This window comes from Lissotriton vulgaris, chromosome 5 (assembly GCF_964263255.1).
Source record: "Lissotriton vulgaris chromosome 5, aLisVul1.2, whole genome shotgun sequence".
Taxonomy (NCBI): Eukaryota; Metazoa; Chordata; class Amphibia; order Caudata; family Salamandridae; genus Lissotriton; species Lissotriton vulgaris.
The window spans coordinates 111,265,174-111,288,268 of NC_141693.1; the positions used below are offsets into that span (position 1 = coordinate 111,265,174).

Below are 23,095 nucleotides of genomic sequence, written 5' to 3' on the forward strand. Positions count from 1 at the left end.
TTCTGTCATGTTATAGTGAGGATATGGTCAACCCCAACAGATTTTAATCTGGCTTTTGCCCTCCCTACTGCACTTAAACTGTGTTGACCGCCTTCTGCTACAATATTCACATGAAAATGGCAAATGGGTGGTCGCGGCTCTCATTCTCCTTGATTTTGTCTGCGGCCTGCCACATGGTCTCACATAAGATCCTCTTCGATAAAGTCATTGAAGTAGCTCTGCAATGGAAGGTGTTGGGCTACTTTTAATCTTTTTTGAGCATGAGGTCACAAACTGATACAGTGTCTCTAATTGTTCCAGTATGCATCTGCAAGACTCATTCCTGGTCTTCCCAGACCTCTTGCCATCTGATCAATTTGTGCTGGCTTGTACTTGCTGAATTTTCAGAGCCCTGTGTTATTGCCATAAAGCAGTCATCGGATGGGTCCATCCAACTGTATGACTGGTTTGTTCCACAAATACTATCCCACCAAACAGTGGTGTCCCAGTTCTGCATTGCTGGTTACTAGACCCAGGTTCCACAGAACTGGCACAGAAGGACAAACCAGTTTTGGCTAATAAAGCTCAGATTTGGAACAATTTGCAATGTGTTATCCATGCAGAGGTGAGCCACAAGATGTCTGTTAAGACTTTAAAAACACATCTTTTTCAGCTGTACATTTTTTGTGATCTCTTTGTCTTGTGACTAGTGCAAGGCTCCCTCGGGTAGTTCTACACTTTATAGAAATAAAACTCAAATTCATTGTTAAGTATCTCTCCAAGGCATTTGGTCCATACTAGTATTACTCTGAGCATCCCGAGAACCAAAGCAAGAAATAATATTTTCATGCTATTAAGACAAAAGAGGCTTTCCTTCTTCACATAGTTGCTGCTATTGCAGCAGTTAACATAGTCAGACGGACTTCTTATATGCTCAGTAGTCAAAGGTAGATGTTATGTTATGTTATGTTATGGGTGTCTTTTATAGCGCTCGGCTACTCCGAAGAGCGTCCCGGCGCTTTCTAACCCACAACAGACTGCAGAGGGCAAGCACAAAGGAGAAAGAAAGCGAGCAAATTACTGGCCAAAGAGCCACGTCTTCAGACCCTTTCTGAAGGCCAGCAGATTAGATGTACTGCGGAGCGGCAATGGAAGGGCATTCCAGAGCTGGGGCGTCAAGCGTTTAAAGGAACGCCCCCCACCCTAGCTTTCCTGACAGCAGGGACAACCTGCAGATCTCAGTGCTTCAACTAAATAAAATATGTTGGGTATACAAACTGTAAAAATTATTTTTGGAAGTTCATTCAATAAAATATGTTTGCAATAAAACATCTGCTGGAAGGAAGCCTGTGGGGTTTTAACTCAATAAAATGTACAGAATCTATAAACTCAATGAACTACCTAGGATATGTAACTCTATTAAATATGTTGGACATAAGTATTCAAATAAATATGTTGGGAATATAAAATCAGTGTAATCGAATATGTTTGGTATATAAAAGTGATTACATATGGTAGGTATAATCTGATAAGACACATCTGTGGGTTAAGTGCTCTTAACTGTCAGTGAAAGGTCACATATTCGATTTGCAACAGAGCTGACTTAAACCTTCATTCCTCTGATGTCAATAATTTGAGCCCCATCACACCTGATAGTAGTATCATTTACAGATTACGAATTGACAAAACTGTGCACTACAAATTATCATTAGTTTTAAATCTCAATGAACATGTTGGGTGATTCAGAAACTCAATGGAACATGTTGGAGATATAAATTCCCTAAAATATTTTGTGTACATAAAGTGAATGGAAAATGTTTGTAATAGAGCTCAGGTAAAATGTGTGCACATTTTCTTAATTTACCTTTAGTTTTAGATCCCCGCATATGGAGGTTTGACCCACCACTGAGTGTTTTGGGATAAACTGAGCTAACAAATATTTGCAAAGGTAAGCATGGTCATTTTTTTTATCATGTTTCAATGAGAAATACATTTGTTGTTTTACAGTTTATGTTTTTTACATGTTAAAGAATTAAAGCCAAAAAGGTATCTTCTGAGATGATGTAGTGTAAAGTCACAATATCTTTGATCTATGAATCCACTTAATCGTTCAACATTAAATGAAGTATACCACATGTTTTGAAAACACCAGCATTATGTAGCAGACCCTGATATCATACAGTTATACAACAACAAACAAACCATACTGGGTCAACCCAAAACAGCGCTTTAATAAATATACTTCATAAAGGATATTAATAGAAGCCTTTGTTGCTTTTTGTTGACAAATTTATTTAAAGTATTGTAGCATTTGATCATCAAATAGAGCATAAATAAAAGACACAGAACATACACATAATTTATAGTTAATTCAATATTTAGTTTTACAGACAATTTACATATGGTTCTGTAATTCCCCCTCATGATACTGAATAGGAATTCAAGACACACCTATGGAAAATGGAGGCAGCGTAATGGTGAACAATGATATTCTGAACATAATTTGGTCTTTAACAGCTACACGTGCTCCAGTTATGTTGAAGAAGGAAAATTTCAGAGTAGGAAAAGTGTTTGGCAACAGACGTTAAGTGCAACCTGGATAGTTTTGCATTGTAAAAAGGTAGTTGTTTAGGAAATAAAAAGCTTAAATTCAAAATTGCAGACCTTAGATTGTTATTAAAACGTTGCCCAGATATTAAAATATTAACAGTGAATTGTTGGTAATACACATGTGTTTCCCAGTATATCACTAGATTTAAAAGTAAAAGGAAATGCTGCCTATCCAGAAATTAAATGTAAAAATTAACAACAGCCTTTGTTCAATATACAAAGGAAAAATACTCTTTTATTTGAATAGTTGGCATATTAAATTCTTCTGAAAATGTAAAAAGGTGAATGACCATCTGCAGGGGGAAACACAGGTGTTGTTTGCTGTTGAAAACATAGGTTTTAGTTTCTTGAACAACTCACTTTTCACAAAGTTTATTTAGCAAGAGTGACTGATCAACATGAAACACCTCCTTGAATTGTCTCATGCTCGAGAACGAGTTCATTTGAAGAGAAATCCCATGTATGGAGAAGTATCTGGAAAAATTCATCAAGAATGCAATGGTAAAAAGGAGTCAAGAGCATTTGGATTGTAAAAACTGTAAAACAAATGCCTTGTAGCTCATTATGTTCAGTCTATTAGAAAGCCCCTTTATGCAATTCTTTTACAATCTGGTTCATCTGATAGCCATCGACTGCAGTGTCTCTGGGGTAGCATTACAGTGCACTTCCTAGCATGTTCCCCACTGCTGAATGAGAAGATGATTCTCAATACTTATTTTAAGTCTTTGAGTAACCTTGGTATCAAAATTGGGCATGGTCAACTTCATCCAGCCAAGAGGCAGGGCTGGCAGGGAAATCTGGATATCCCCCACTGCTTCCTGTGGAGAGGTCAGAGCTAGGTCCATTGCCCCCTAAAACCCTCATAGAGTGAGGCACTCCCTGTCCACCTTGGGCGAGGATCCCCAATGCACTGTCTGGATAAACCAAGCTTGAAATGAGGGGCTGGTGGCCCGGCATTGCCTGCAGAGAAGCTGGTGACTGGGGGATGCCGTAAGGACTGCTAGATCGCAGGTCTCGGTACTGGTCTTGTGTTCCAATTACGCCATGTTCCAAAGAGAAGGCGCCATTGGTTCCGGCTTGCCGCCCCAGAACTGGAGATGTGTCATTCAGGCTGCTGTAAATCCCATTCGAGTGGCTCATATCTGACATACTGGGCTCATCTGAAAGGAATAGAGAGGACACACTTTAGACTGGCAGAGTAAAAGGCATTCTCGTGGATTTAAATTGCTCTAGGTAAAGCAAATAAAATGTGAAACTCAAACTTATTCTGCAACTATACAATTACTGTTTAGACATCTGTTAAACTTGGCAGACTAATATACTCATAAACATATCAATAACAGCTTTATTCGATTGATTGATTCAGAATATCTTATACTTGTTAAATCAATACTTAATCAGAACTATGCCTTTTCCAAGTAGGAGAGATACATGTCTCACAATAACTACAAATTTGAAGGAAGAGTCTAATTGATTTACATTGCAGAACATGAAGTGGAAGTTTAAAAATAGAACCCCAAGTTGAATACTGTATGTTAGGCTGGAAAATAAAAATTAAAAATGTGTGAAATGAAAACGGTGAACTTTGTCTCCCCTGCATTTTGTCAAAGATATGGGCCTCCTCTTGCTCTGCCCTCTACCCACCATCTCTAATTTTCCCTTCCCTTGGGCGATTATTTCAAGGCAAAAAAAAGCAACATTGGAACAGCAAGGGTGCCCGGAGTCCTAATGCAAGCAAGAAAGGATTGTAAAACAGTCATAAATGTGGTTTAGTTGGTCCTTCCCACTCCTAGGACTCGTTACCACTGATCCGGCCGCACCAATGATAACTGCAGCCCTCTGCTGTGAAGCCAAAGGAGGGACAGAGAGCTATGGAGGAAACAGGCTTTAACACTAGGGTGCCTTCTATCTGAAAGAAATGTAAATGTGTGTAATTGATTAATCACCAAATGTAAAGGGTGCTTGGGAGTCAGTATAGGCTTTAATTGATGGAGTCACTTAAAGATTGATGGTGACAAAGATTATTCTTTCTGTGAGGTAATTAAATGGCGTTACCAGTCGAGTTCTGAAGTGCGTCCATTTAATAAACAGTTATCGCACTTGGGTCAGTATGATAAGGTATTACTAAAATATATAGTTTGAAAGCACCTGTTTAAACTTTAACACTAAATAATGTTCCATATATTATTTAAAGCTCTTGTATTATCTTAAACACTAGATCATTTTGCAGCAGCATATCATTTGCTATGTGTGATACAATTTTAAAAGAATAACTTACATAGCCCTATGCAAGTCACTATTTCACACCGTGCCAACACAAAGGAGGTAACATCGTCATAGAGCCTTAGTATAAAGTCAGCTTTAATGTGTGCCCTGGACCTATGAAAGTGTGATGCAAGAGAATGAGGCCTACACATGGATGGCAGGAATGGGGGTTAATATCAAGGCATGATAAACTATGTCAACAAAGGCATGATGATGAAGTGATTTTAATTTGGACCGGCGTACGTGAACTAAAGGGTTAATTCCAAAATGTAAGATGTAATTGTTCATTTTGGAAGGCTTAAAATTGTCCTTCCTGACAAATATTTTTTCTTTTGAAGCAGTGTATCTTTGGCCTACCCTCCCAGGTTACCTGTTACCTTATCCCTGTCCTTCCTTACTTGGGAGGTGATTCTGTCCCTGAATTCCCATCCATATAAGGTCACAGATCATTCAAAAGTCACTTTCTGGATATCCTTGTACAAGCCAGAGCAAGACCCCGGCAGGATCCGTACTTGGAGGCCGAACCACACAATGGTGTGATATCATCATTAGCGATATCGAACATTCCATTCATTATCGGAGTTGTGCCTTCCAATGCCGCAACTGGCTTTATCTACACGGAGGATCTTTCTTCAGAATTGCTGGCAACAGACATTTGATCCTAGCAAATTTTCCCATTCTGAGATGGTAGTCACATCTCTCTCCAGGAAAGCCAAAGGGCCCTATTTTATTGCAAAGACTGTTTCTTCTGGACTGATCACTACTGCAGAATATGTATGTACTGCGTGAGTGAGTAGACGTGTGGCAGGAAATCAGACAAGTATTGATCTTTCACAGAGCCTTCTATGCAGATGCAATTTTATCAGGATGTCTATGATGAGTTACACTTCTCAAACAAATACTGGATTTTATAAATAAGCAGCTGACGTGCTTTGGGGTGACATATAGTCTTGTTAATTCTTTACCTTGGGTTTGCATAGTAGTTTTGATCCTGCCACATACATGAGAAAGGATACCAGGAAGCAGCCTTTCAAATTTGGCCAACAATAAATGTGTATTTAGAGGATCCACACTGAGATGAAATTGATCTGTTACATAGGTGTAGTGATCTATAGACTGATCCAGCAACACCTGGTAATCGGAGGAAATGTAATCCAACATCACCCTTTAGCCTATAGTTTTCAAAGGACATAAGTCATTTCCTACTCAATAGCAGCAACGTACTAAGAAAATCCTGGGCATCTTCTTTGGAAATATTATTAAGCTTTGTTTTATTAAAAAGAGCACATGGTCCAACCAGTCAACCATACGGTTGCTGACCTTGAAGCCAAAGGAAGGGAGTTCTCTTATATGTATGTGAGGCAAGCCCATGTCCTTCTTGAAGACTCTTCCCAATTGAGATCTAAGGAGAAACTAAACATCTGCTCGGAATCCCTACAGACCCTGGCTCACAATTTTAGACTGTTTGCTATTATGTGCAGCTATTCCACACTACTATATTAATACAGCCAATGAACCACCTAATATTTGTGATAGAATCAACATTTTGTAGAAAGCAATTTACAGCTTCATTCAAGGAATATATGCTACCCAGTGTCATTCACATGCTAGCTTCTTAACAACAAACCTTTCCTGGACAGAAAGGATAACTGTGTATATAAAATAGGGTCCTTGAGAATGTTGCACTTGCTTGTGAAAATTAATTTAGTGCCCCTTAATATGTTGCATAATCCCTTTGTTACAGAATAGATTCACTAGACAGATTTGGATTCTTATTATTTGCTTGAGTTGCCTTGGTATATGCTGCTGTTTACAAATTGTGCTCTTTAATTTATAAAATTATCCCAATATCTCTACCTGTGAAGGAGACTTCTGCATCACTGTCGGGCCCTTCCTCCTGGATGCTGTCTTTGTCGGACTTGGAGTTTCCGCGGGACCGTTTCATATTCCGGAAGTACTGGCCCCACCTTTGCCTTCCAGCATCCTTCTTCAGCCTTTTCTCCTTCGCTCTTCTGTTCTGGAACCAGACCTTTGAGGTGCAACAAGAACATTGGTTTAATGGCAGTGCAAGCAAAGGGGCATACACCAAATATTCTTAGAAAAGACAAACATCTGAATAAATTACTGTTGTAATTCCTATTCCAGGTCAATTTTACCTGTCAGCTTCCTAGAACCCTAGAGCCTGATTACAAGTATAGGTGCTATTTATCACACCTGGTAAATAAAGATACCTCTGGGATAATTATTTTTTGGGGTGCGATAAATAACACTTATTATGTGTTTCTGGGGAATAACATGCAGATTTAGGGGTTTAATGCTGTGGCAACAAATGATGGATGGAAAGCTGAACAAATCAGACATTCACTCCCAGTCTAGAGAGCTGGGTTAAGTCATTCTTCTGCGCACTACGCAACCCCAATTTGGACCTAGCCATATGCAAATCAGTCTTGACCCTGTGCCTCATGGGAACAGTCTAGCCCGAATTGCCAAACCGGGTCCTCCCTGGACTGTTAACAAACATCCTAGGACCGGTTTCGGGGTATTACCCCAAACCAGCCTTCATCTGCCTCTTTTAGAATACTACTAGATTCTATAGGAGGCATTGGTTTAAAAGGCACCTTCACCACTGAAAGCAAGAATAATATTAGTTAATTTATGAAAGTATACAGTAAAAGAAACTATTTTAAGGCATGAGAGGGCTAGAACATAGCTGAGCGGTGATGGATAAAATGTCTTATATTTCACTGCTAGTTCAAAACGTAAGAGATGGGAACTCAAATCAACTATTATTGAGTTTCAAAACATAAGGTGAAATGTATATTAAGAAAACATAATAATGAAAATATGTTCACAAAATAATTAGTCATACATGGGTCTAATACTTCCTTAGTGTTATTTTAATTTGTAGGCATGTTAGACAGTGTTATGATTGATCTTTGTAAGTTACAGAGAAGTCCTGCCCAAACGTGATGCCATAGTATCAATCCACAGTCTGTGGCCCATGACACTGCTCACAATCATAAGAACTTGTAAATTAAACATGAAAATATCCAACTCCCTTAAGTTGTTCTTAATTTGATGTTGATAGTACGTAAGAGGGTTCATTGTCAATTTTCTTCATTTAGATATGTTGGTCATTTCATGACATCCTAATCTGATCATCATTTCTTGAATTCTCAATTTAATCAATCTGCCAAGTTTTCCAAAGTCTAAAGCTGAGTGTGTTCACTGGTGAGCCATACCTGCACAACTCGCATGTCCAGCCCCGTCTCTGAGGATAGCTGTTCGCGCACGTGCCGCGCTGGTTTCGGGGAGTTGTTGTACGCATTCTTCAGGGTCTCCAACTGTTTCGCAGTGATGGTGGTTCGCGGTCTCTTCGCTGTGGACTCTGCTTCTGCAACCAATCAGAAGAGGACACATGGTCAGCCAAGTCACAGTCCCCAAAACACAGGCAAAATAATATAGTCTAATGAAACTGTGGCCAAAGGCCTGTATATATAAAACCCTGTGATAAAAAGCTGTCATTGTGAAAGTATAGTCCTCCTTTCACCAACCTTTCAAGAATGAAAAGCAGAGTCGACTCTGCTCAGTTTAGAATAACAAATGAAGTAACTCCTTATAATTGCACTGTGCTGGCTGACCCTTGCAAACATGAAATTGTGAAAGTGTTTGAAGTATGAGAGGAACATTATTGCTCTTTTGTTTTTTACTGCACTCACATTTGAACGTTTGAAACTGCCTTGGTGTTGCAGCCCACACACTCAAAGCTCTGGCTGGTTTATGATAACACACAGTTGCTCTTTTAACTTGAAATTGTAATATTGAAACCAACAGGTACAAACTTGACTATTGGTACCACATGTGATGGTTGCAGAAGTGTTTGTTGTCGTGAACATACTGAACAGCTTAACCTATGATGTTAAAGTCAAACACTAAAGGCTTAGGCACTCCCAGGAACAGCTATATAGGCATATAATGTCAGACATTACCATGTTATGAGGCTAGCAGTGCAAGAAATAGCCATGCTTTGGTAGCAGAGAGTATGACACTGCAAGAAAGGACCATGAGATGATAGCAGGGAGTCTGACACTGCCAGAAAGGACCATGAGATGATAGCAGGGAGTCTGACACTGCCAGAAAGGACCATGGAATGATAGCAGGGAGTCTGACACTGCCAGAAAGGACCATGGAATGATAGCAGGGAGTCTGACACTGTCAGAAAGGACCACGGCATGATAGCAGGGAGCCTGACACTGCCAGAAAGGACCACGGCATGATAGCTGGGAGTCTGACACTACAAGGAAGGACCCTGGCATGATAGCAGGGAGTCTGACACTGCCAGAAAGGACCATGGAATGATAGCAGGGAGTCTGACACTGCCAGAAAGGACCATGGAATGATAGCAGGGAGTCTGACACTGCCAGAAAGGACCATGGAATGATAGCAGGGAGTCTGACACTGTCAGAAAGGACCACGGCATGATAGCAGGGAGCCTGACACTGCCAGAAAGGACCACGGCATGATAGCTGGGAGTCTGACACTACAAGGAAGGACCCTGGCATGATAGCAGGGAGTCTGACACTGCCAGAAAGGACCATGGAATGATAGCAGGGAGTCTGACACTGCCAGAAAGGACCATGGAATGATAGCAGGGAGTCTGACACTGCCAGAAAGGACCATGGAATGATAGCAGGGAGTCTGACACTGCCAGAAAGGACCATGGAATGATAGCAGGGAGTCTGACACTGCCAGAAAGGACCACGGCATGATAGCAGGGAGCCTGACACTGCCAGAAAGGACTACGGCATGATAGCAGGGAGTCTGACACTGCCAGAAAGGACCGCGGCATGATAGCAGGGAGTCTGACACTGCAATAAAGGACCATGAGATGATAGCAGGGAGTCTGACACTGCCAGAAAGGACCATGGAATGATAGCAGGGAGTCTGACACTGCCAGAAAGGACCATGGAATGATAGCAGGGAGTCTGACACTGCCAGAAAGGACCACGGCATGATAGCAGGGAGCCTGACACTGCCAGAAAGGACCACGGCATGATAGCAGGGAGTCTGACACTGCCAGAAAGGACCGCGGCATGATAGCAGGGAGTCTGACACTGCCAGAAAGGACCATGGAATGATAGCAGGGAGCCTGACACTGCCAGAAAGGACCACGGCATGATAGCAGGGAGTCCGACACTGCCAGAAAGGACCCTGGCATGATAGCTGGGAGTCTGACACTGCCAGAAAGGGCCAGAACATGATAGCAGGGAGTCTGACACTGCCAGAAAGGACCATGGAATGATAGCAGGGAGCCTGACACTGCCAGAAAGGACCACGGCATGATAGCAGGGAGTCTGACACTGCCAGAAAGGACCCTGGCATGATAGCTGGGAGTCTGACACTACAAGGAAGGACCCTGGCATGATAGCAGGGAGTCTGACACTGCCAGAAAGGACCATGGAATGATAGAAGGGAGTCTGACACTACAAGAAAGGACCGCGGCATGATAGGAGGGAGCCTGACACTACAGGAAAGGACCCTGGCATGATAGCAGGGAGTCTGACACTTGCAGAAAGGACCATGACATGATAGCAGAGAGTCTGACACTGCCAGAAAGGGCCATGACATGATAGCAGGGAGTCTGACACTACAAGAAAGGACCGCGGCATGATAGCAGGGAGTCTGACACTGCCAGAAAAGACCATGGCATGATAGGAGGGAGTCTGACACTGCCAGAAAGGACCGCGGCATGATAGCAGGGAGTCTGACACTACAGGGAGTCTGACACTACAGGAAAGGACCCTGGCATGATAGCAGGGAGTCTGACACTGCCAGAAAGGACCATGACATGATAGCAGGGAGTCTGACACTGCCAGAAAAGACCATGGCATGATAGGAGGGAGTCTGACACTGCCAGAAAGGACCGCGGCATGATAGCAGGGAGTCTGACACTACAGGGAGTCTGACACTACAGGAAAGGACCCTGGCATGATAGCAGGGAGTCTGACACTGCCAGAAAGGACCGCGGCAAGATAGCAGGGAGTCCGACACTGCCAGAGAAGACCATGGCATGATAGCAGGGAGTCTGACACTGCCAGAAAGGACCGCGGCATGATAGCAGGGAGTCTGACACTACAAGAAAGGACCATGGCATGATAGCAGGGAGTCTGACACTGCCAGAAAGGACCGCAGCATGATAGCAGGGAGTCTGACACAACAAGAAAGGACCCTGGCATGATAGCAGGGAGTCTGACACTACAAGAAAGGACCATGACATGATAGCAGGGAGTCTGACACTGCCAGAAAAGACCATGGCATGATAGGAGGGAGTCTGACACTGCCAGAAAGGACTGCGGCATGATAGCAGGGAGTCTGACACTACAGGGAGTCTGACACTACAGGAAAGGACCCTGGCATGATAGCAGGGAGTCTGACACTGCCAGAAAGGACCGCGGCAAGATAGCAGGGAGTCCGACACTGCCAGAGAAGACCATGGCATGATAGCAGGGAGTCTGACACTGCCAGAAAGGACCGCGGCATGATAGCAGGGAGTCTGACACTACAAGAAAGGACCATGGCATGATAGCAGGGAGTCTGACACTGCCAGAAAGGACCGCGGCATGATAGCAGGGAGTCTGACACTACAAGAAAGGACCATGGCATGATAGCAGGGAGTCTGACACTGCCAGAAAGGACCGCGGCATGATAGCAGGGAGTCTGACACTACAAGAAAGGACCGCGGCATGATAGCAGGGAGTCTGACACTGCCAGAAAGGACCGTGGCATGATAGGAGGGAGTCTGACACTACAAGTAAGAACGGTGTGGAGAAAGGTGCATTAATGCAGAGAAAGCATTAAATGTCTGAAGCATCAGTACTATAGGATTTCTTCAAATATAAACATCGTATTCCTCGTACGGATGGACTTGGGGAATCTTAGAAAAAATACAAAAAGGATGCAGGAGTATCTTGCGCAAAGTGCTATTGTTGCCCGGACAATCATATGTATTATAAAACCTCATAAAACAACATTTATCATACAATCATCATACAATCAGCATAGACTTCATGCTATTGATTAACATCTTGATTGAGATATAACATCAGGTCACTAGAATCAAGGCATCCACCATGTACTGATTTGCATTTGTCCTCTCTAGCCGTACCCAACTGATCAGTTAAAGGAATTTGTCTCCTTATTGAAGATCATAGTGTTTGTCGCCTCCCCCAAGTATTCTATCTTTTCACCTATGCGGTTCAATGCTAACAGGAAGACACTGGTAGGTCTAATTTGAAACCACTATGCCAATTTCCAACTCTTTGCTGATGATTCCCGGGTCTATTTCATGCTAGACCGGGTCTAACTCGTTTGAGTGTTGTTACTTCCAATGAGTCTGTGTTTGATTCAAGAACCAACGCTTACTTGGTCTACGTGAGGCCAAAATTCTTGTACTTCTAACTGAGAAAGAGCACAACCCAACTGACCTGCTCTTCTGGCTGTGTGCTTAAGGTCCTACCCCAACCCCAGAATAAGAAACTTCTGGGTGTTTTTAACCACTTAATAAAAAAAACTCTCATTAGATTTCAGGGAGAGGTCAGGAAACATAGTGGTGTACTTAAACCATGCCCTTCCCCGCCCCAGGGCCCTTAACTAATAAAGAATGTTTTGAGAATTCAAGGTTCTACACCTACTGCCCCAATGTAAACTACCAACAAAGGAAACCTGTCGTCTCCAGCTGAGCTAGCGTTCCTCAGACATGGACAAAGAAGGTCCATTGTCTACAAAACGAAGAAGCAGAACTCATATTTAGGCCCTCGAGCCGATATCACACCTCATCGGCCTGGTATGACTTACACTGGCTTCTGCCAGATGAAGTATTGCCTCCAACCCCTCAGTCCCAGCCTCAAAATGCGCACTAAAAGACGCTTTAATACTTGACCCAGAGTGGCCAAAACCAAATCCTAAATCCAAGGTGTCCAATTGTTTGGTCCATGCCGAAGCCAAACCAAGAAGATCCGGCAACAGAAAGGGGCGACCGAGGCGAGGTTCTTCCCTCCTACTTGAGAGCCCAAGCCAGTTTGAGGACATTTAAGAAACTCCTAAAAATGCACACTTTCCAATGCACCCTAAGTCCACTGGATCTTGATAATGTCTGGTCTCTGGCTCCCAAACGCTGCCATTTTGGCTGTTTGACAGTACCACATAAATGATTAAATCAGGTGTAAATACATAAACCTGTATCAGTCACCATTTATTTTCCCAAGGTGGACATATTAGTGTAGGGTGACCAAGCATCCCCATTTTTTCCAGGACGGTCCCAGTTTTTAACCAGCTGTCCCAGCAAATTTCAAGAAATGTAGCTCATGTCCCGGTTTTTAAAGAGGGTCGACTGAAAACGGTGGGAGGTGTTTTTTATGTTTTTCAAAGCAGGGATAGTTAGCAGTTGTTTCAAGAAAGCAATTTAATTAACAGGCAAGCTACTGGGTTTAAAAATTGCATTTTATGTACATTCTCACTGCCTGTTCTGTAATTCTCTGCTGAGGAGCGCTATCATCGATTGAAGTAAAATTGTAGTCCTTCTTCTATTTTTTTTAATGTCCTGGTTTTTGGCTTTAACATTCTGGTCATCCAATATTAGTAGCTAATAATAATAGGATTTTCTATTTCCTCCGCTTCCAATGACGCCATTCCTCAACAGGGCCTCGCCAAGCTCACACCATTCAACACATGTCAATGTGTAAATAAACACAGAAAACATTATTTATTTTATTTATTTTTACAGATTTGTAAAGTGCATGGCTGCCCGTAAGCGTCCCAGCGCTAGTGATAAAGAAACCATATGCATATTAATTTTTAGGAGGTATCACTAAGTCAGTACTGGACACCTATTCCTTACATTCACTGGATACATTATGCATGTAAATCAGCGTAATAGGTTAAGGGATGTTGGTTATTAAAAGGACACACCTCTTATGTTCATGGCCTTCGGTGCGCATAGGGAAATTGAAGCATTTGGGGAAATGAAAGAGGGATGGTGGAGTAAGTATCAGTGTAAAATAGCCATGAAGCTGAAGAATTCTAAGTGTGTGTTTGATTGTCCCCAAGAGGGGTTTTATCCCCTTCTCCCTAAAGGTGGGTGCCATGGTGGCAGCGCCAAGCCACCAAGGAGACCCATTGTCTGTGACAGCGATTATCCCTAATGGTGGATGCAAAAAAGAAGTGACCAAAGTTTTCGACTCTCCGCCTACCAGGTGTGATTAGCTTACTCTGCATTTTGGTACTTGCAGTTCTGTATTCATAACAGGGAGGAAAAGCACATATTCAGCTATGAAAATGAAGAGAAAATATTATAGCTCAGTGACTTTATACATGTACTACAGAGACATGGGTTCAACCTGCAGGTTATACTTTCCAATCCAACTCAGCCTTTCATCCTCCAGATGTTGCTCTAATGAGTGCCCTCGTAGCACCATCTCCTAGATGTGCATGTGGGCCACTGTTCCTTACCTCTTTGCTTAGCGGTCTCATAGTCTGCCTTGCACACCAGCCTGCTGTCTTCCATGAGGTAGAATTCGTCGCCGGTGGCCAGCTGCCTCTTGCACACGATGCACGAGAAGCAGTGTAGGTGGTACACAAAGTCCTGTGCCCTCCTCACCACCTGCGTTGGAGGGATGCCCTGCTGGCAGGCTGCACATTTTGTCCCAAACCTCCTTTAAAGAAAACACAATTCCGTCATTGAATTAAGAAAATAAGAAATGTAGATACTCTGTCATACAGTTCAACACACCATAAATGTGAAGTTTTGCACACTACGCCCTTAATGGGCCAAGTTAGGTGCTCTGCTGGCGAGCAGAGGTATCAAAGGCCTCCCCACACAATGGAGCCATTAACAGTGCTTGACCCAGTCTCTGGGAAAGGTGTGAGTGGGAAGGAAATCTGCATCTGCTAACTAACTCCAAACTATGCAGCTAACTGAGAAAGCTCAAACCAACCGAAACAAAGGAAGATGGCCACGCCTCTGGCGTCAAACACAGAAGGGGGTCCCCTTTTGCAATGTTGGTGGGAAGGGACCAGGCAGCTGTGCTCGGTGGTGGCAGAGCTGAGGATTCCTGAGAAGACTTGAAATGACCATGTTTAAATATTCCAGAAGCCTGTGCATGAGGGTTGGAACATCAGTGGAGTGATGACGTAGCATCCTTGAATTGGCTACGGGTGCATGTCTTCTAGAACTTTCAATCGAAACTTAAAAACCCTTGCACAAGGGAGAGACGTTTGAGTATACACTGGACATGGGAGCGATGACGACAAAAGAATTCCCAGCTGGAAGGAGGAGCCACCCGAAGCCCTTGCTGTCAGAAGAGACTTAGGGCCATATGTAGGTAAATGGCATTTACCGAATCGTAAATACCGAATTTTACCGATTCGGTATTTACAATTCGATATATGCCATGTAGGTAAAAATTCTTAAACAATTACCGAATCAGTAATATTCGGTAATTACCGAATCGATATTTACCGATTCGGTAATTGGCATTGATTCCTATGGGCCCGGAGGCCCATAGGAATCAATGGCAATTACCGATTCGGTAAATACCGATTCGGTAAATTTACCGATTTGTCAAGGGGCACAGGGTGTCACTTTGACACCCTGTTGCACCCCTGATTCTGGCATGTGTGCCATGTGACACACATACATGCCCTTAGGGCATGTATGTGTGCAACATGGCACAGGTGTACATGCACTGATGTGCATGTACACAGAAATTCGTTATTTACCATGCCATTGTATTTCATGGTAAATAACGAATTTCTAAGGGCCTGTGGCACTGTTTCCAGTGCCACCTACATCCCAAATTACCGATTCTGCACATTTACGGATTCGGTAATTAACGATTCGGTAAATTTACCGATTCGGTAAATATACAGAATCGGTAATTTTCAGGCCCCCTACATCTGAAAATACAAATACCGGTCGGTAACAGCCGAAATCGGCCGTTACCGACCGGTATTTGTCCACCTACATATGGCCCAAAGGACTTTAACTCTAGCTGTCCCAAGGACTTGGATGAGTCTTTCCAGGGCCAATGTCGCCGGACATCCTGATGCCCCCTGAGGAACAGTTGGGGGAATGGACCTGCTCGGGAAACATGGATGGTTCCCATGGGACCTCTGTGGACTGGTCTTTGAATCCACAGACAAACAGGCCCCCTTGAGTTATCCAGGAGGTTGTAGGGCCTGGAGAGTGTGGCAGTGAGGGTTTCTGACTGCTGGCTGTGGAGAGGTTGTGGGAGATGTCCCCCAAGCCAGAGAGAGCACCAGTAGCCCAAGGAAACGACAGGTCTGGCAAGGGAGAACTAAAATCAGGCTCCCCAACTTAAAAGGCAATTTACAAGCCAGGAGGTCTGAAGAAAATTAGCTCAAGAGTGTCCGAATTGGCCCTAAAGGCTCTAGATGCTTGATCCCCTGGGGACCAGGCAATGTACCAAGAGCATAGCTTTTTGCTGTGAAATTCCAGGATTCCCTCAGCAAGTGCCATGCCCAAGGAGAGAGTCACAACCTTTATTTTCTTACATTTCTCATGAGGAGTGAATGAGTGTTGGCCCCTCCTCCCCAATGAACCTTGGCCCCAGGGACCCCATCTCTCAGGGCCTGATGCAAGCACAATGTCCTAAGGAACTGTGTTTCCTCGTGACACAGCCAGGAGCATTGCCTACCCCCTTCTTGCCTATGTCTAAGGGGAGGGCAATCAGGCATACTGACTCCTGCCTGCAGCCAACATGGACAGGAGAGGACAGAGCGCTCCTGCCTCTGGGTAGGAGCCGAAGACATTGAGTTTACTCCTGCCCGAGTCAGGAGCAGAAGAGAGGGTTGCCGGCTCCCGCATAGGTCCAGTGAAGGTGACGCGGGAGCCACCAGAGGTCTGGAACGTTGGGGCTCCCTCACACCGCTGAATGGAAAAGGAACGATGTGGGTGCCCCGGGTGGGAACAGGGCAAACATAAAGAAATAAAAAAATGGCACAGTGGCAGCAGAAAAATAAAATAAAAATAGCTACTTCAATATGCACACCGAAGGAAAGGGGATCACCATATATGCGGTTGACCACTAGAAACATTTACATATCTTCCTGCTATGGTGTCCCAAAAGGGTCAAGGGCACCACCAAAGTTACTCTGGAACATTTGGAGGGCTAAAGGGAGTGCAGCAGCCCCGTTCCCTGAACTGTTTCTCTATATGGCCCTAAACCTTCCACAGGACTGAATCCCTGACCCCTGGAGAGGCTTCCCATCTCATCAAGCCCTTCTCTCCTACAGCTGGACCTTTGTGTCCACAATCTCTGGAGTGTAGGGACCCGTATTGACTGGTGCTAAAACTGCAATAGCAGCATAGTAAAGGGAGAAATAAGACTCTGGGAAACATGAATATTTTATTAAATGCTTTATTGAAAATGTTGATGATTGACAGTGCAAGGTTTTACATTACAATTAAGGCTTCCAGTTTTCTGTTTTTACTGAGTTTTACAGATAAATACAGACAGAAAACCATCTACTTTCCTGTCTTTGTTTATTTTAAATAATTGAAAAATACGATAAATAGAATTTATTTTGTTCAATTTCCACTACTGTGAATCATGAGTGCTAGGTTTGTAGCTCTGCAGATTGACAGATAGGGGAGTTTAAAAAAGAAACAAAAGATTTCCTGATAATTCCTTAAATAACTACAGCTGTACAGCTGTGTAAGCTGTTCTACAATGCAAATGCTTTCAGACAACTGTATTCTACTGTAAATGGCTAAAACTCATTGAACATTCAAACATAAGAAAAAAATTGTTGGTAAAATAAATGTGGAAATATACACATTGCAAATTATTTTTTACATTAAAACAAAATATTTATGGATAAATACAGATAAAATTAACAAGAAAATTAATATACTTAGATGCAGGTGGAAATGTCAAAAAATAAATACCATAAAATCGGAAGCCCTGATTAGAATGAAAAGTTTTGAATGGGTGTGCAATCCCCATAAATTTCAAAAGTGTTGTAATGGTGGATTATAACCAGGGCTCCCGGTTTTATGGTATTTCTTTTTTGTCCATTTACGTCTGTATTTATCCATATTTATTTTTTGGCCAGTTTATCTGACATTTTCCATATATATTGAGGGTTTTGCATATAAATGAAGTTGTAAAACTGTACATTTCCATTTCCATTTAACTGATAGACACACTGATGTCTGTCGTGTTTTAGCTGTTTAAGCTGCCAAATATTACATAACACTACATCCACTGATAAAGCATCGTACCATAAATGTATGTTGACATATGCTGTTCTTTAAAGAAATTTCATCCTGTTCTTTTAATTTCCTATGCTGTCCATCTGATCAAATGCTGGCCCATAATTCATAAAAGACAGCATGGAGAGTCACTTAAAATAAGCACAATTTTCTGTATTAATCCATTTTTAAAAATAAATGCAGACAAAATACACATCGTTTTCTGTCTGTATCTATCTGTAAAAATCCATAAAAACGGAACACAGGGAGCCTTAATTATAACATATTTTCTGTTTATGCAAATGTGGTGACACTCTGACAAAACCAGTAGGCCTGCCTACTTCCTCTCTCCCATTCCTTCCTCTCCTCCCATTCGAGGCCAGACAAATTGTCATACAAGGCCTGATTCAATCACGGCTGGACTTTAACAATGCCCTGTATCTTGGAGCCCCTGACTATACCCTACAAAAGCTCCAGCGCACACAAAACTGTGCTGCCCGACCACTCCTGGGAGTTCCTCGGAGGACCTCCATAAAATCTGGCCTAAAAACTCTTCACTGGTTGCCTGTCCGGGACAGAGTAAAGTTCAAGGCTCTCTGCATCGCCCACCAGACCTTCTGGAAAACGGGCCCAGAAATTAACTCCTCCCTGATCTCTCCCTACCTGCCCAATAAAACATTACGTTCCTCAACCGCCACACTTGCCAAAATCCCCAGAATCTTCAGATCCAGAGCAGGAGGACGCTCGTTCTCATACAATGTTGCCAGACTCTGGAACACCCTCCCCCTGCAGTTGCGCAACAACATTAACCTTACCAGCTTCAGGAAACAGCTTAAAACTCTCCTGTTTAACAATTAGTAACCTCAGAGGTCAGGTCCGTTTTCTAGCTCTAGCGCCTGGACGCCTCAGGGCAACTGCCGCGCTCTACAAATCTAATTTTCATTTCATTTCATAATTGACAATGACATCAATTATAGTGTGATATTGCACCTAGTATAGGTGGGAGTATGCTGTTCTTGGGTTCAGGATCCACTCGGGTGTAACATGTTATCCAATCCAATCCAATCCAAAAATTCTTTATTTCGGCCATATAGACCATAAAAGATACAATACAAAACACAATAACATACATTTTAAAATACATTTTTAAAAATACAGTATATAAAAGTTCCCTTCTTGTCCAGCGAGGAAATAAAAAGAGTGTCATAACAGTGTCCATAGTTTAAGGGGCTTTTTTCTTCCTGATTAGCCATACTGCCATTAGAAATTTGGATATGGCGAACACAATGTGGCCCAGAGTGCTGGTTTTCATTACTCTAAATGCCTGTGAGTAGTTTCTGAACCCCAAGTTTCTGCAGAGCGGCGCTATCCAGTATTTTCTAGGTCTGTGATAGGCAGGGCACACAAACATGATGTGGAGGTCGTCTTCCTCGTGGGTGTTACAACATGGACACATTTTATCACCCCCCTTGGACCATTTGTGGGTAAATTTTTTGGGTGGGGAGTGTGCCTAACCTCCATTGTACAAACAATTTCCTCGCAAGGATAGGAAAAAAAAAGTCCATAAAAGATTCAAAAACATAAGAATTTTTGGATTCCAGAAATCGCGCAGTAAGGGTGCCGCTATTTTGAGCATTCATCAGAAGTGAGAGACTCTTGTCTTTGTAGATTTGGGTCAGGGCTTTACGTGAGATCCTTTGGCAGCCTTGCGCGGGATCCTCCCATAGCTCAGATAGGTTCATAGTGAGCAGTTCATTTTTTACGAAAGCAAGCCAGGGGATTTTACTATTTCGGTTCAGGCTCATGACATGGATAAGGTCCTGCCTATAATGATGTAATTTGTTTGTGGACCAAAGCCTGTGCCAAAACTTCACTGGCTTTGACACAAGCTCCTCAGCAATAGGGGGGAGACCCATGTCTAATCTCAATGGCAGGAGTGGTGTGCCTCGTGGAAGAGCTAATAGGCATCTGAGAAAGTTGTTTTCCATTCTCGCCAAATCTTGGCCTGCTTTGTACCCCCATAGGTCACTCCCATACATAGCCGCTGCCTTGGCTTGAGTCCGATAGGTTTCGAGAGCCGGGCTTATGGGCTTAAAAGTGGAAGTGTTGGCCACCTTCAAGATTGCGCCCGACAACTGGGACAACTTAACCCTTGATCTTGCTATCTGTCGGTCCCATGATAGATTTTCCTGTAGTGTTACCCCCAGATATATAAAGGTAGAGACCCTCTCAAGGCTAACAGTGCCCAGGGTGGGATTGGGCCTGGCTTTATTTGGTGGATTGAATATCATGAATTTGGTCTTTTCCGTATTCACCTCTAGACCATGTTGTCTACAGAAGAGACCAAATCCATCCAGAATCCTCTGGATCCCCATGGGGGATTTGGAAAGCAGGAGGGTGTCATCGGCAAACATGATTGCCGGAACCCTCCTGCGTGCCAAATATGGGGCATCATTGTCCTTAACGTTTTCTAGATGGGATATAACGTTATTGATGAAGAGACAGAACAGGGTCGGTGCCAGGACACAACCCTGCCTCACCCCTCTGCGGACAGGGAACCTGGATGAGAGATTGCCATCCCTCCCACACCTAACCTGCGCATAATTATTCTCGTGCAGCCTGGTTATGATACTGAGTAACTGGGGTGTACTCCTAACTTTTCCAGGACCTCCCAGAGTTTCTTGCGCGGGACTAGGTCAAAGGCTGACCTCAGATCCACGAAGACCATGTACAGCCTTCCCCCCTCTAACCTCACCGTCTTCCAGTAAAGGAGGATGAGGCGGAAAATCTGATCCATGGTCGACGTGTTTTTTCTGAAGCCAGCCTGTGCCGCTCGAACCATGTTATCAGGTGTCACCAAAAGTACTTCCATCTACCTTTTGTATACGTTTGTAATTTATTGCAGACTATTTAGCAGCATGTTTGTGATAAAAGTACTTTTTTTTAAAAAAAGGGAAAAGCAATGACTGGTCTAAAATGTATTACATGTTGTAGTTGTGTACAAGCAAGCAGGATTTACTAGCCAGCACTACCTTTCCTGCGTAGGCTTTGGGATGCTGTGATTCGCTACCCCGAGAGAGTCACGTGCTATGATGTAGTACTTGGTTCCCAGTAAAAAAAAACTTGTGGACCTATACTCGTGAGTTACTCACATTCTTTGCAACTTTTAAGCCTATTTCTTACAGCGGACATTTTAAATTACTTTTTTAACAAGTTACATGACTGACCCAGCAGAAATGGGGCTGAGATGGGGATTGGGGCAGGACTTATTGGCAGGAAGGTTGTGAAATAAATGAGCGACAGTGGGCACACTATAAAGAGGAAAAGAGAGCAAGAGCAAAGAAATACAAGCAACTCATGGAGTTCCAAAAAGCAAAGAAAAAAGTCAGTAGAAGGACACAACTCATTTAATCAGAACGTTGTAAAATCAAAATGCTTCGGAGGTTGGGAGGACAAGCACAAGGTTAAGGCAGAATACCACTGACTGGACAGCAGACAACTAAAATATACAACAAAGCAGTGCTTTAAATGGGCCGGTACTCACCGGTACTGAGTACCGGCACTTCTTTTTTTCCCCCTCAAGAGTACCGGCACTTCTACGTTACTAAAATAGAGTACCGGTACTCACTTTCAGACAGTCATGTGAGCATGCATCGCATTTGTACACTGCGGCGCATACTCACATATTGGTGATTTAACAAGGATGGCAGTGACGCCATGTCGCCAAAGCAGAGCAACGTGTGGCCCAGGCGTGCAACGCCCATTGTGATCAAAGGGCTTCAGCCCCCCGGCCCCCCCCCCGCCTCCCCCCCCCCCCCCCCCCCCCCCCCCCCGTCGTGTGTGTCAGCCCGGCCGAGACAGTTCCCGGGCACACACACCGCACCCGAGTACTTCACCACAGGTCTTTGTAAGACCTTTAGCCTGTTAATGAGGTGTTGAAGTGTTTCACCCCTTCTTAGAGCGCCTGCTGCTCCACTCTGCCGTTTGCCTGAAAAATCAGCCCCCCCACCCCCTGGGCAGTATGGCAGCAGGCTACAGCGGCGAGACAAGAGTGCAGAACACGCCGCAATAAAGGCCCAGCACCCAGCACCCCTCCAAGGCGTGATAACAAAAGCGGGCAGCATATCTGTAGCCTCTCTGGTCTGCAAGGCAGGGAGTCATAAAAGACGGAAAGGATAGCACAGCAGCTGGCGGGTAAGAAAGGGGACAACTGAGGAGAGCTTGTATAAAAGCACAGTCAGCTAAAGATAACGAGGGTTTATCTGAAGAAAGGGGCAAACAAACAATATTAGAGAATAGACTGCGGGCGAGGGGCAGTGGGTTTAAAACAAAACAGCTGATGGGTGAGATGAGGATCATCTGATGAGAGTCGGGGTTGGCAGAATGGTATTTTAAGTGGGGGAGGGGTATCCTAGAAAAAGCAAGATAAGGAATTTGATGAGATGAACGAGGGGACATTTAAGATGAAAGGTGCTGTGACCACCTGAAAAAAGAGAAAATGAAAGGAGACACATGGGGACATCGGAGGGGACATGGGGCTAATTAGCAAGGGCTAGGGACATCTAAGGGTAGAGGTATCCTGGCATCCAAAAAAGTGTTATCTAAAGCGTGGGCAGCAGCTGAATAGAAAAATTATTTCGAGGGGAGGGTGGTAGTGCGTTTGACAAAAAGGGAAACCTGATAGTTACTTTTCAACAGTCTGTCAACTGGTACAACTTAATACATGCAAGGACATCAACAATAAATTGCGGAGGGAAGCAATTTGTCATCATTTGCAACCGAAAAAAATTCATGCGCCATTCAAATGTCTTTCATTAGACCCACCCTTAGTCCCGCCTCTAGCCCCGCCTCCTTGCCACGCCCCCAGCTCGATCTGATGAGTACCTGCACTTTTTTTCCCCATTTAAAGCACTGCAACAAAGTATTTAAATCATGAGCAAGAGGCTGACCCAAAGCCAACTTGAAGTA

The 23,095-nt window shown here is 43.6% G+C and overlaps 1 protein-coding gene across 2 annotated transcripts in view; it reads right to left on the reverse strand.

The window, feature by feature from the left end:
* Positions 1–2,313: 2,313 nt before the first annotated feature.
* LHX3 (LIM homeobox 3) overlaps positions 2,314–23,095 on the reverse strand; it is a 92,502-nt gene continuing 71,720 nt past the window's right edge. For both annotated transcript variants that reach the window (XM_086919980.1, XM_086919979.1), the window contains exons 3-6: positions 14,362–14,564; positions 8,097–8,248; positions 6,712–6,883; positions 2,314–3,749 (exon numbers count right to left, since the gene is read on the reverse strand). In XM_086919980.1, coding sequence (XP_086776106.1) covers positions 3,331–3,749; positions 6,712–6,883; positions 8,097–8,248; positions 14,362–14,564 — 946 coding nt within the window. In that variant the 3' untranslated portion in view covers positions 2,314–3,330. The remainder of the gene's footprint in view (positions 3,750–6,711; positions 6,884–8,096; positions 8,249–14,361; positions 14,565–23,095) is intronic.